Consider the following 14,124-nt stretch of genomic DNA (forward strand, 5'->3'; position numbering starts at 1 on the left):
CTGGGGTGAGACCCAGCTTTTGTGTGCTCGCGAGGGACTGGGAGGGCTGGAATCTGCAGCTGCTGGAAAGACATGGGAGGTTGTACAGTGTTCTGCTACGGAAAGGACTAAGGCTGGCGGGAGGGTGGACCCACAGCTGTCCAGCGAGGACAGGCTTCCCCCCAGCTGTCTCCACTCCAGAGAGGCCCAGGGCGCGGGCCCAGAGCCCCGAGGAGGCCCAGCCGGCCAGCCAGGCCTGTGCCCAAATGTCACAGTCTTCAAGCAGTTTACAAATTAAACCCACTGTCAAAAGCCGTTAAATCTCACCAGAACAGTAGACGAACTCTTTAGATTCTCTGAATATCAAATAATATATACAGATATACACCAAGACATGACAGTCTAACTAAGAAAGCATCTTAATCTACAGATGTGTGTGCTTGAGAAGTTAGTCTTCTTACTTTGTAATCTTTCAAATCACTGATAAAATTGTTAATCTGCAAGAATAAAGTTTTAAACACAAATAGAATGAAAATAGTTTTTAAATACGGGGACATTTGGAGTACTACGTACGGTTATTTCCGGAACTCATGGCGGATGCCCCAAACGCACAGGGCATTCACGACAGAAATCCAGCCGGACGCGTCCCCACCTTTCCACCACCCTCTCGGGCCTCAAGCACCGCCTGTCTCAGGGAACTGAGGCTCTCGAGATTTCCTCAAGACCGGTGTATATCAATCTGTGCCATAATTTAAGTATAAATGAATGGAAGAACAGGTATATAAAAAAGTATAACTGTACACAGCCTTTAAATTAAAAACCTCAACATCTTCGCTCAGAAAATAGCATGTAAGTTTGTTCATTTAAGCTGCGGATGATGGGACGCGTCAGAGGAAGTAATCAGCAGAACAAGAATCAGTGGAACCCACCACTGCTTCAGAGGAGAGGAGGAAAGACAAGGTCAAGCACAGACAGATCCATGATAAGCCGACACGCACAGTGAGCGGGATGGGGGTGTGGGGCGAGTCCTGTCGTACTGTCTTCCGGCGCTCAGACCTCTCTGTCTGCACGGCGTGCGGGGAGGCGCTGAGTCCCGGATGAAACGACCAGCTCGTCTGCCTCGGAGAGACACCATGAAGCCAAGAGCAACGGAGCCAGCGTGTGTTGCAGGAAAAGGAGTGGACGCTCACCCAGCCGACTGCCGCCAGGGTGCCGCTGTCCAGGGCTGACGGCCAACGCAGCTCCTGGGACCCCTGCCTCCGCTCTCCGCCCGCCAGCCGGCTGGCCCGTCACTGGATCGCCTCGACGTAGTTGGCTGGGTACAGGCCGACCTGCCCGCTGTCCAAGCGCCCCTTGCACCAGCCCTGCTCATCCTCGTCTTCTAGCTTGGTCAGCTCCTCCCCTTCAAGACAAGCAGCAAGCAGTCCAGGTGAGCAGGCGGAAGACACACGGACCACCCAGCACCCGGTCACAGTGCCCTGGCGGCTTGGCCCCCACCCCTGGCCCACAGAGGGTCTCTAAGTTGGGTGGGAGGGGCAGGCATTCTCTTGGGCCAGACCTGGTTATTTCTCTACTAAGGTGCATTTTAGCTGCTCTTTTAGCCAGCCATAGGAGCCCCCGAGCGGTCTCAAGACCGCCATCGCGCGCAAGGACCCTAAAAGCAAGCAGCTCCCACAGAGACTGCAGAATTCAATGCCACAGGCCCTGTCCTTCCCGACTGTTCCAGGCCAGGTCAGAGGACTGCTTTCAGAGGGCCCATGCCTCCCCCGTCACCGCCCTCTCCTGCTGCCCCGCTCCTTCCCGCTTGATCTTAGATCTCTCTCCTCCAGCACTTATTGCTCTGCTGTGCCCAGACCTCAGTCCTGCATTTACGTCCATAAAACTGCTGACCGGGTGTGTTCATTTAATCTGTGTCCAGAGTAGCCTGTGGGAGGGGCAGGAACCCCAGCTCAGGGCATTTATCCTCTGACAGAAATCAGCCCCTCTCAACACCATGAGACGGAAGCCATCGGCAGAGTTCTGGATTCTCCCCATGGCTCTGTGTGTTTCTGTGGTTTGACTCATCTCCTCTGTTCAGACAGGAAGGAACCCCTGCTTCAGGCCGGGCCCGGGTAGTGGAGAAGGAACCCTGATGAGGAGGGACAGATGGAGCCCTGGTCCTTCAAGGAGACGGACAGGGGGACGGAGACCAAAGGTGTGGTCAGGGCCGCGGTGTTGGAAGGTCCGGGTCCGGCGTCTCCCGCTCGGAGCGGACAGAGCACTCCAGCGCTCTGGGGCTCTGGCCCGGGACCGCCTGCAGGGACACTGTGGGAACCCCGTAGCTCAGGCCCTCTCAGGAGCAGGGAAGGGGTGGAAGACTTAGCCCCAGGACAGCTTTTGCCTTTTGTTCAGCTTGAAGCTTTGTATTTCTTGGGTTCCCTTTGCAGGCTTAGCTGCACTTTCTTCCCCAGGCAATTATGCCCTGCTTCGGCATTTCCCTGCCTCCGCTTTGTGCAGCAGTGATAGTGACGAAGGTGCCTGTGGGACCGGTTCGCAGGGCTGGGGCTCGTGGGCAAGGCGCCCTGCCCTGGGGCCTGGTTTCCTACGCCGCAGACCGGGTGCTGGGAGGACTCAGTGTTGGAGAAGGGAAGGAGCTGGGTGGTGCCCAACATGCAGTGAGCTGCCGGTTAGAAGAGCTGCCGTCAGTCCCATGTGAGGGATGGCTTCTCCTCCTGCCACTGGGCCACTCCAGCAGCACCAGTCCTGTGCAAATCTAACTCAGCAACATCAGCAGCGAACACGGCGGGGGGGGGGGGGGCGGAAGTGAGCGCCAAGAGGGGTAAAGCTCAGGGGCGCCTGGGCGGCTCAGTCGGTTAGGCGTCTGCCTTCGGCTCAGGTCATGATCCCAGGGTCCTGGGATGGAGCCCCACATCGGGCTCTCTGCTCCATGGGGAGCCTGCTTCTCCCTCTCCCTCTGCTGCTTCCCCTGCTTGTGCCCTCTCTCCCTGTCAAATAAATAAAATCTTAAAAAAGGGGGGGGGCTCCAACTTCTCCTGCCCTTCCTGCACCTGTGGGCCCCTGGACAACTCTCATCCTGCCCTTGCACACAGCCAGGATCGCAGGTGTGCGGCAAGACCAGCTCTGTGATGCTCACGCGGGCTGGAAAGGGCCCTGCAGGTGCCTGAGACCCAGAGGGGTGGAGGGTACCAGAGCTACGGGAGAAGGAAGCAGCGCCAGCCGGGGCGAAGGGCGCAGTAAGGGTAACGGGCAAAACAGAGTGAAGAGGGGAGCTTTCTGGCTGTAAATGTGAGCTGGGGATTTAAAACACTGGCTTCAGTCAGACTGCCTTTAATAATTCACTCAGAGCAGGGCGCCTGGGCGGCTCAGTCGGTTAAGCGGCTGCCTTCGGCTCAGATCATGATCCCGGGGTCCTGCTCTGCGGGAAGCCTGCTTCTCCCTCGCCCTCTGCCTGCCGCTCTGCCTACTTGTGCTCTCTATCTCTCTGTCAAATAAATAAATAAAATCTTTTTTTTTTAAGAAGATTTATTTATTTATTTATTTGAGAGCGAAAATGAGAGAGAGAGAACATGAGGGGGGAAGGGTCAGAGGGAGAAAGGGAGAAGCAGACTCCCTGCTGAGCAGGAAGCCTGATGTGGGACTCGATCCCCGGACTCCAGGATCATGACCTGAGCCGAAGGCAGTCACTTAACCAACTGAGCCACCCAGGCGCCCTGAAGGCAGCCGCTCAACCAACTGAGCCACCCAGGCGACCAATAAATAAAATCTTTAAAAAAAAAATCCACTCAGAGCAGAAGGAGACACTTATGTCCGTAAAATTGCTGACAAATCCAACAGGTGAGACAGAGCAAGAATTAGAAAGTACAATGAATAAATCAACAAAGAAGAGGGCAAATAACCCCGAGAGGTCAGAAAACCGGACAAAGATGTGTGCAGGTGCATAAGAAATGCATAAGAACTTTCTATAACCGGCCAGGGATGCCTGGTGACCAAGCCTGGGCTTGAGTATCTGGGGCCATCTGCCCCGCAGCCAGACAGACGCGGGGGTCTGCCCAGAGGCGCGGCCTGAGTGGAGGAGCACACCTTCAGCCCACGCTGGCTGAGTTCTGGCCAGGCCTCCTGCTTTGAGGGTGGATAGTGGATCTGGGATGACTTCGAGGAGGGGCCAAGGCAGAAGGAAAGAACTTGGCTCTCTGGGGGCCCACTTTGGCACCAGGCCACTTGAGCTTCCTCTGACAGGCTCTGAGAGTGTTTTCAAACCGAAGGTTGAAACTCATTTTGGCAAATTGCAACCAGCGTTTAAAAAAAGAAAAAGAAAAAAAAAAGACAAAGGCTAGAAAATCTGTGTGCACAGAGCTCCCATAATCTGGGTCCAGAGTGTTCTGTAAAACACAAGTTCTGAGTACTGGCAACAAAGGTGTGCTGGTGGTAGAATGTACACAATGTGCCTACAGGGAGGAAGTTCAAAAGGCACAGCCCTAACACGAGGCTCCAGTGGCCCAGGGGCATGCCCAGTGCTATTCTGGGGTCTGGGCAAGGTGACTCACCAAGGGCCCCTCTGCCAGCTGGGGGTCTCTGGAGAAAGCCTTCCCTTGGGGACCTGCAAGGCTGGCTGCTTCCAGAGAGCACCTGGGAAACCTGGCTGGTGCCGGTGATCAGCATCTCCCGCCCCAGCGCCCTGCTGTGCCCAGCCCTCAGTCCTGCTAGGGGTGGCACCTTGGGCAAAAGCACCAGGGCATCTCATGCCTTCTAAGATTTGGCATGGAGCATCTGTTGCTTTTGAAATGTGGGAGGAGAACCCACAAATGGAACTAGCAGGAATTTTCCAGACTTTAAAAAAGAAAAAAAAAACCCAAACCTTCCCCCCAGCAGGTTGGGAGCATTTGCCCCAGATGCCAGCCAGGGAGCCCACCTACCCGCCTTGAAGCTCAGCTCATCATGCTCCTGCCCTTCATAGTCGTAAAGGGCCCGGACCCGCACTTCTGTCCCTGAGGTGGCATCCTCGTCAAATGGGTTTGAGTCCCCATTGGCGTCCGTGGAGGAGAACGGGTTGTTAGACTCATCATCTGACCAGTCGGTGGGGTAGCTCTGGGTCTTCTCGTAGCTGCTCACGCTGCAAGAAAGGGTGGCCCCGGGGGGCCCTGAGCACGGGGCTTGGGGGGGGGCCCCCTTCCGCAGGAGCACCGCCGCTCAGCGTCCCAGCGCAGTCAGGCCCCCCGTGGTGCTGCGCCGGGGGCCTCGGCGAGGGTTAACGGAGGACAGAGAAAAAGCAACCAGAGACTGTTAGTGGGTGGCGCCCCCCTCCCCCCCGCCGAGAAATCGAGAAGCCGGAAACTGTCCACCAGCGGCAGCTGGGCCGCCTCCTGCAGGCCTCATGCATTGCTTTGAGCGCCAAGGGGGCGAGAGCCCGGACAGAGAGAGGAGAGACGGCGAGCGAGCCGGAAGCCAGAGGGAAGCGTCCGTTCACCAACTTTTTGGCCTTAATGTCCTCCTTCTCGCTGACGGTGCTCTCCGTGTCGTCCTCATCCTCGAAGGGGTTGGAGCTGGACGGCGGCTGCGCGGGCCGCGCGGGGTTGCTCAGGACACTAAGGTCACTACAGGGAGAAAGACAGCTTTCAGGGGCCCCCAGCTCGGCGCCCCACCCCGGTCCTGGGTGCTCCCAGCTGCAGGATCACAGGGCCAGGGTCTGAAGGGACAGATCGGCTCCTTGCCAGAGAGGAGGACATGTTGTTGGAGCAGAAAGAATGGTTTAGCAAAAACAGTGATATTTTGGTGCTTAAATACACTTAAAACGTCCAAGAGAGAACACGTCCATTTCCCCCTCCGTGCCTCTGGGTACAGTCTACCCTGACCTAGAGACCCGGGGCGCGGACAGGGGGCTCCCGGAGCACAAGTGACGTCCGGGCTTGCCGCTTCTCCCCGCCGGCCCCCCACCCGGCCGCTATTCCTGATGCCGTGAGCTGGCAGCAGGCCCGCCGGGCTCAGAGGCCGGGAGGCTCGGAGCCGCTGTCGAGAGCGGGAGGGAGGCTCCTGGAGCTCTCCAGACCCCACAGCACAGCAGTCCCCTCCTTCTGACTACAAAGGCTCCAGCGGCCCCCTTCCCTGCTTCTTCTGGGGCCAGAGCTTCCAAAATCAGCACCAAAGCCCACTGAACAGCCCTTTGTAAGACAGAAGGACCCCTTTCGTGCTCGAGAGAGAGAACATCCAGCCGCATGACCGTATCAGCCACCTACTGTGTGCCAGGCGCAGAGGGGACGGACTGGGCAGAACTCGGACTCAGGCCCAGGCCGCGGACTGACAGCCAGGACACAGTGACCAGAGGTGCCAGGTGCGGAACAGGACGGTAAAGAAGAAAGACGGGCCCCTACAAGCCCTGGCACCACACCATGGATTCAGTTGCAAGGCAGGGCTTGCGGGGCCCACACCACCTCCGGGACCCCGAGTCGGGCGGCAAGCTGCTGACACTCAGAGCACTGCATGGGCGGCTCAGACAGAGCTGGGGGTGGGAGGGGCGGGGACAGGAGAGAAAATGCCTCAAATGCTACCCCAAGTGGCCGGCAACTGCCTCATGGCTTCAGGCGAGGGGCACGGGACCCAAGGCTGCCCACCGCCTACGCCTGAGCCGCATGTCTGAGACCACTAGGCCCTCCTCCCTCCCTGACACCTTTCCCTTTCTGGTGCTGGGAAGCCGAACTTGTGCAGCAGCCCTGGCCGGCCTAGACTCTCCTAGACCCTCCTCCCTGGCCCCTGCGGTGGTGCTTCGTGCCCCCCCGCCCCCAGCCCTGCCCCACTCATGCATTGCACAGGTACTAGCCTCATCCCTGGGACAGTGCTTACTGCGCTGGTCACTTCACCAAGCACACCTGCCCAGACGGAGACACGGCAGCTGAATGACAACTGGCCATGTCTGGCCAGGGAGCCCAGGTAGGGACTTCAGGGCCCGGGGCTCCAGAGAGGCCTCCAGAACCTGCGCTGACCCTCCTAGGAAACGGCAACCATGAACTGTTATTATTACTTGTGGCATGGAAGCCTCTGGGCCCAGAGCCTGTGGGGCTGAAGTGCTTCCAGGGGGCCAGCTGGCAGTCTCAGCTCTGCAGAGAAGAGTAACACCTATCAGCTGGGATTCGGAGCCTGGGGGCAGGCCTCATCTAGCACACACTTTCCAGAAGGGTCTGATGACCTCAGTGCCACTTTTTCTACCCAAACTTGGTTTCAGCAAACAATTAAGTCAGAAGTAAAATAACCAACACTCTCATCAAAAAGGTGACTTGAAAGGGGGGACACTTTGATCTCCTGCACTGCTCCCCGCCCCCCCACCTCCCAAATCAGGCACGTGCATACAGGACAGGGAAGTACAAACCTGGCCGGGATACCTGAACCTGCCCAAAGGACGTCATTGACAGTGACATCCGCCTGCCGGTGTGCACTACTGGGGACACACAATGACCAGTACCTGACATCACCTCTTGCCCTCACTTGGGGCCCAAAGCATGTTTGTGGCAAAGGCTCCCTTCTCTGGATCGTTCCACAGCTCTAGTATTAAGTGATCCTCCCCAGAGAGGCCACTGCCCAGCGGAATTTGGACGCCCAAGGAGCATCATCTGGAAAGACACCTGTGGGGTTCGCTGCAAGGCCTCACTGGGGAGACTCCCAGGTATCTGGACTAGGAGCGTCTGGCCCACACAGAGGACCCGGGGGACCTATCCCAGGGGACGGAAGCTGCCCCAGCACCCACCTGCTGGGCTTGTTCTGCAGAGCCTGGTCACCTGTCTGGTTGATGCCTGTCAGGGTGACGCCATCAGCAGCCTTCTTCTTCTCTCTCCGGCTGAGGGTTCGATTCAGGTCTGCGGACCATTCCTGGGCAGCAGGCACCGAGGGAGAGAAATGGGAAGTTCGTTTGTTTGAGGCCACATCAGTCTAACACACTGGCCAGCCGGCCAGTGGCCTGCCCTGCACAGTTTGTGACACGTAGCCCCATGGCCTCAGTTTGCCTTGCTCCCCAGCCGACCTCAGGTTCCTGGCACCCTCCTGCCACCCCCTCCTCACTGCCACAGGCGGGGAGTCCAGCCTGTGGAGGCCCAGTCTCCAGGAGAGTCTGAGCAGCCAGCACTCTGACGTCCAGGAACTGCCCCATCCTGCCCGGGGCCCCCAGGGCACTAAGCCTCCAGCCCCCTCTGGCCAGCAGGGGTCGCCAGAGGCCTCACCAGCTGTCCCTGAGCCTTCCAAAGTAGACAGGAGCTAGTTCCCAGCTTTCCCTAAACTGTTTCTGGCTCCGGCGGGGCAGGAGGGCAGGAGAGCAGGCCACAGGGCCTGAGCAAGCCTGCGCCACGGGGACCGCACCATGGGGTGCACACACGACAGGGGCAGGGTGTCACATGACCGGGGGCACAGGGAAGCTAGCCCACCATGCGGGTCTCCAGGGATGAGGGCCCTCACTGGCAGCAATGGCTGCGGGACTAACAGAGCAAAGTAAAGCGCTGACCTCCCCAAAGGTTCCCAGGTTCCCAGCATGTTAACAGCTTTTATCAACTGCACTGAGAAACAGTGGAAGTGGGTTAAAGAAAGAAGGGGCTATGATATCATCTCCCAGAAAGGTGTGTGCGTGCATGCACATGGTTAATGAATTCTCCCTCCCGACCCCACCCTTCATCAAACAACCTTAACTGAATTAACCCTTGGTGTGACTGAGTCCACAGCTTGGCCCGGGTTAAAGCCATCTTAGAAACATCAAGCCTAACCTGCCAACTTGTGAGACAAGAAAACTGAGGCCCAAAAAGAAAAAGGTGACTTGCCCAGAGTTGGTGGCAGACCTGGGCCCCTGATTCCAGACCCTGGTCACCTATTTGTTTATTAATTGTTTTCTCAACTGACATAAATTGACTCAGAAAGACCGTGTGAATATAAACCTGTCCTGACTGGGCGGCACCCCAGGGCCCATGTGATCTAGCCCTGGCCAGCCTGGGAAGGAGGGGCTGGCTGTTAGTGTGGACAAGGAACAGCAGGGCAGCATGGCTGCCGCGGTTCTTTCACTGGCCTGCGGTGTCAGAACCACGCTGTGGACTGCCCGCCCCCCCCCCACAGACCCATGCGGGCCGGACACACACTGCAGGAGGTTTGGGATTATGCATTAGCCAGAAAATAGGAACTTACTTCATCCTGCAGCATGGAAAATAAAAACAAATAATTTTATTAGAGAAAGTCAAGCATGATCCTCTAAGAACCCTAAGCACGGGCCACATGTGGGCGCTGCTTTCCAGCCTGCAGGATCCACGAGAGAAGGGCCACGATGGGCTCTGGCTGGGATGCCCATCCCAGTGAGACAGCTGTCAGGTCTTCCTTCCCAGACCATTCCATTCTCTGGGTATTGGTGGACAACCCTAAGGGCCTGGGGGGGGGGGGGGGCACGACGTTTTGCAGGTGGCTTCCTGGGGCCCTCCGGAGCAGCACACACCACGTGCCGGGTGAAATCCTGCTCTGTGCACAGGACACACCAACTCACTTCCTCCAGGGCACCACTGCTGGGGGTGGGGGCGGCTCTGTGCTCTCCCCTCTGGGACACTTTCACTACTTTGTCCCAGCGCCCCCGTGGAAGGGGCACAGTCCTGTTGGGAGCAGATGTCCTAAAGACATCTGCTGAGCAGGGGGCGTGCTCAGCTGCAGGGACCTATGCTGCCATCGGAGCAGCTTTCTTGAGAAGCTCCAGAAGACAGAGGCACATGGTGAGGACAGACACAACTGTGGACTAAGATGGGGCTAACGGCCAGCATGGACCCTCAGCTGCTGGAGGACATGGGTGCTGTTGTCACCTCCATTTTATACACGGAAACGACCTGCTCAGTGTCCCACAGCTGCCAAGTGGTGAGATCAGACGTGAGTGCAGCCAGTGCCCTGGCGGCCACCGAGGCACGGGAAGCCCCTTGGCCCCCGCACAAGGCACCCTCCGTGGAAGGCAGCTGCCAAGCCTTTCCTGGCCCCCGGCTTTACCACAAGGTGGGGAGACCCCTGCCCTCAGAGAACCAGGTGGCAGGACCTGGTGGGGGTGGGAGAGGCAGAGGGGCTGGAAGGGACCCGAGATCCCCAGACCCTCACATTTTGCATGTGAAGATACTGGAAGGCTCAGGCCCAAGAAATCAGGAAAAGAGAAAAGTTAATCCTGAACCAAAATTGGCTGAATGTACTGCCTGAAACAAGGAAAAGTCCCTCGTGTGAAGGGTAAGAGGGACACATAACCCGCCCCCCTGCCCCGGACCCGAGGCCCGCCAGGCCCGGGGTCCCCTGTGGCAGCCGGCTTCGCAGCCACCCTGCAGGCTGCGGCAGGGAACCGTCGGCTCCTGGGACTCACCCTGAGAAGGGAACGTCAATGGTCAACAGGAGACCATCCAAGTTCTTAACAAGAAAGAACATAATCGCACCTTCACTGAGATTCAGAAGGCCCTTCAGGAGTGCCCTTGGGACTCTCAACAGCGACCTGGATCCCAGAGTAGCCATGCTTACAGGCTGCCTCATGAACAGGGCGAAGGCCAACACGAGTTGGAAGGAAAAAGACAGCATTATGTGTCAATCCTGTGGGCCCAGGGGGTCACGGGCACAGCCTCCTCTTACCTCAAACTGTGGCCAGTTCATGGACATGCCTGGCCCATGGTTGGCTCTGAACCACCTCAGGTCCTCCACCGCGTCGGCAGCTTTGATGCTCTGCTCCAGGTCACGGTAAATGTTCTTGTAGCTAAATCAGACAGAGGAGATGCATGACTCTCCTGGAAGGCAGGGATGGGCACTGTTCACTCGGAGGGAAAGGCAGGTGAAGACAGAGAGAGAAGGTGGCCGTGTGATGGGGGCAACGTGTCTACAAGCCAAGGATTGACAGCAGACAGACAGCTGCAATGATCCTCCCCAAGAGCCTCAGAGGGAACACGGCCCTGCCAACACCTTGATTTCCCATTTCCCACCTCCAAACTGAGAGAGAGAATACATTTCTGCTGTTATAAGCCACTGGGTTTTGGTACTTTGTTCTGGCAAACCTCGGACACTACCCTGCTGTCTACTCCCCAGGCTGTGGCTTCGAGGACTCAGGCCAGGCACGCCAGCCAAGGATGGGCGTGTACACCCCACCCCAGCCAGCCGTGTAGCCCCAGGCAAGTCAATCCACTACAACCGGCCTCAGTTTCCCCGTCAGTAAGACGGGGAATGCCACCCACTTTATAGACTGTCAGAAGCATTAATTAAATCCTGGCAGAGTGGCTGTACGATAATTGTTCCTTCCCGCTGGACTGTGCAGGAGACAAAGAGAATGTAATTTCCTACGAACGAGAAGCCTTAGCTCATGAGTCCTTTCTACATGGCTCTGCGATACAGATGACTGAAGTCCACATCCATGGTTAGCCCAGACCTCTGCCCCTATGAAGGCATCACAGGACCACAGACAAGGCAAATGCAAGAGAAATACCACAGCCTCCACGTCATGATCCAGAGCTGAGTCCGAGGGCCTGTGCTGTCCAAGGGACCCCTGAGTAGTCAAGGGCTGAGCAGGTAGCTGCTCTAAAAGGAGGGGCCTCTGGAAGGGCTTCGAAGTAAGACAGCCTTGAGGACAGGGCACACCAGCCAGCCCAGGAAACACAGAGAGGTGTTCCTGGCTTCATTTCAAATACACCAACTGTGGCCCTCCCTTCCTACCGGGACCTAGACTGTTGTACACAGAGCCGGCAGCGCATGGCCCACCTTACTGCGTGGCCCAAGGCCACCCAGCTCAGGCCAGCAATCAGCCGTCCCAGGCGGTGGGGTGCCTGGCACAGGCCGACCACGCAGCTGCAGACAGGCTCAGCACAAGGTCCCTCCCTGGGCAGGAGGACTTAACCAGGGACTTAACTTTTTTTTTTTTTTTTTTTTTTAAGATTTTATTTATTTATTTGACAGAGAGAGAGAGCAAGACAGGGAACACAAGCAGGGGGAGTGGGAGAGGGAGAAGCAGGCTTCCTGCCGAGCAGGGAGACCGATGCGGGACTCGATCCCAGGATCCTGGGATCATGACCTGAGCCAAAGGCAGATGCTTAACAACTAAGCCACCCAGGCGCCCTTAACTTTTTTTTTTTTAAAGATTTATTTATTTTCTTTGAGAGAGAGAGTGGTGGGGGGTAGAGGGAGAGAAAGAGAATCCCAAGGGGACTCCCCACTGAGCACGGAGCCTGACACAGCGCTTGATCTCATGACCCTGAGATCGTGACCTGAGCTGAAACCCAGAGTCAGACGCTTAACTGACTAAGCCATGCCGGAGCCCCCAGAGAGAAGATCTTCTGACAAACACTGCCATCCCAAGTCTGGAGAGCAGTGATTGAACTTTATTCAGAAGCAACTTTCCACTGACCTCATGGTGATGTGCTCTTTCTCTAAATGGAAACTCACCTGGCCACGTTTGACAGGTCTAGGTGCTTCTGAACCTCCAGCAGAACTTCCCGGAAGAAGCGCAGACGCTTTTCCTCAAAGTGCTGGCACTGCTCAAACACCTGCTCCATGTTCTCCATGTACTGCGGCGTGCCCTGGTCAAGCTCCTTCAGGGACTTCTCGTACTTCTCTCTGGTCTACAAGAGAATCCGGGCACAACAGGATGAAGGTTCATTTCCATTTACCCTAGTTCCCTCTGACGGAGAGAAAGCGAGCCAGGCTCTACACCACCCTGTTCCTTACCTGCCTTTGTCCCTTTCTGCCACTTTTGAATTCATCAGCATCTAGACCCACTTATCAGGTGACAATATTAAAGCAGACACTTTGAGTGATTTTATAAGCAGGATGAGGAGCTGTGACTGATATCCAAGGATCTACTTCCTTCCTCAGGTTCCAGCGCAGAAGACTCACGCTCTACCTCTACTCCCAAAGGGTGCTCCCACCCAATGTGGGCTGGGAAAATACTCAGAAAGATGCCCTTCCCACCCCACATGGCCAGGCCCTCTAGGCTCATCTCGGATGCCACCTCCACCACTGAAGTCATCCTTGGGGAAAGCTTCTCAGGCCTCCACAGATTCCAAAGCACAAAGAGCACAAGCACTGGAGTCTGATAGACTCCACTTTCAAATTCAAGTCCCAGCCCCTCCACTTCTGAACTGCAAACCACACTCCTGGCACCTGCCAGGCCTCTCAGCTAGTACCAGGCCCAAACAGGCAGATGCTGGGGAAGGGGCGGTCACTCTGGAGCCCAGGGTGCATGGTCTCGAGCACCACTGCCCCGCTGACTCCTGCCCACAGCATCCATCCGTGTCCTCTACCTGGGGAAGGGCTGTGCTGGGTCCCCCTCAAGCCTTGGACCTTGCCCTCAGCAGTAGTGACTCAGCAGATACCTCTGGGCAAGATCTCAGGGTCTGAGCACCAGACAGACCTGGGGGGGGGCGGGGGGCGAGTCCTGGCACCTGAGTTTCTGACAGCCTCACTTCCCTCCGCAGAAAATGAGGTACAGGCAAACCCCGTTTCATGGAGCTCCACAGTATTGTGTGTTTTACGGACTGAAGGTCTGGGGCAACCCTGTGTGGAGCACGTCTCCCAGTGCCATTTCTCCAACAGCACTTGCTCGCTTCGCGTCTCTGGTCATGTTTTGGTAATTCAGTATCTCAAGTTTTCATCATTATTATTACATTTGTCACAGTGATCTGTGATTAGTGATTATGACTTGCTGAAATCTCAGATGGTGGTCAGCATTTTTTAGCACTAAAGTATTTTTTATTTTTTTAAAGATTTTATGTATTTATTTGACAGAGAAATAAAGCGCACAAGTAGGCAGAGGGAGAGGGAGAAGCAGGCTCTCCGCTGAGCAGGGAGCTGGACATGGGGCTCGATCCCAGGACCCCAGGATCATGACCCGAGCCAAAGGCAGCAGCTTAACCGACTGAGCCACCCAGGTGCCCCATAAAGTATTTTTTAATTAAGGTGTGTATATTGTTTTTAGATGTAATGCTATTGAACACTTAATAAATTACACTATTGCATAAAGATAGCTTTTATGTGCACCAGGAGACCAAAAACAGTCATTTGACTCACTTTCTTGGAGGTGAGTTAGGCTCATTAGGCTCTGGAACTGAGCCTACCGTGCCATACCTCTACTTCACAGCAGTCTGGTATTTAAATGAGGTGACACACAAAGGGCACCAAGCTGCACGAAGTAGGCAT

The 14,124-nt window shown here is 56.4% G+C and overlaps 1 protein-coding gene across 4 annotated transcripts in view; it reads right to left on the minus strand.

Moving 5' to 3' along the window:
• Positions 1-786: 786 nt before the first annotated feature.
• The window catches only part of PACSIN2 (protein kinase C and casein kinase substrate in neurons 2), a 132,331-nt gene continuing 118,993 nt past the window's right edge, over positions 787-14,124 (minus strand). For all 4 annotated transcript variants that reach the window (XM_028115315.2, XM_028115316.2, XM_028115317.2 and 1 more), the window contains 6 exons: positions 12,373-12,548; positions 10,579-10,699; positions 7,712-7,833; positions 5,448-5,570; positions 4,893-5,089; positions 787-1,381 (listed from right to left, as the gene is read on the minus strand). In XM_028115315.2, the coding sequence (XP_027971116.1) occupies positions 1,269-1,381; positions 4,893-5,089; positions 5,448-5,570; positions 7,712-7,833; positions 10,579-10,699; positions 12,373-12,548 (852 nt within the window). In that variant the 3' untranslated portion in view covers positions 787-1,268. The remainder of the gene's footprint in view (positions 1,382-4,892; positions 5,090-5,447; positions 5,571-7,711; positions 7,834-10,578; positions 10,700-12,372; positions 12,549-14,124) is intronic.

The sequence above is a fragment of the Eumetopias jubatus genome, unplaced genomic scaffold (assembly GCF_037043125.1).
Source record: "Eumetopias jubatus isolate StellerSeaLion01/CBP00866 unplaced genomic scaffold, mEumJub1_p1.0 scaffold_8, whole genome shotgun sequence".
Taxonomy (NCBI): domain Eukaryota; kingdom Metazoa; phylum Chordata; class Mammalia; order Carnivora; family Otariidae; genus Eumetopias; species Eumetopias jubatus.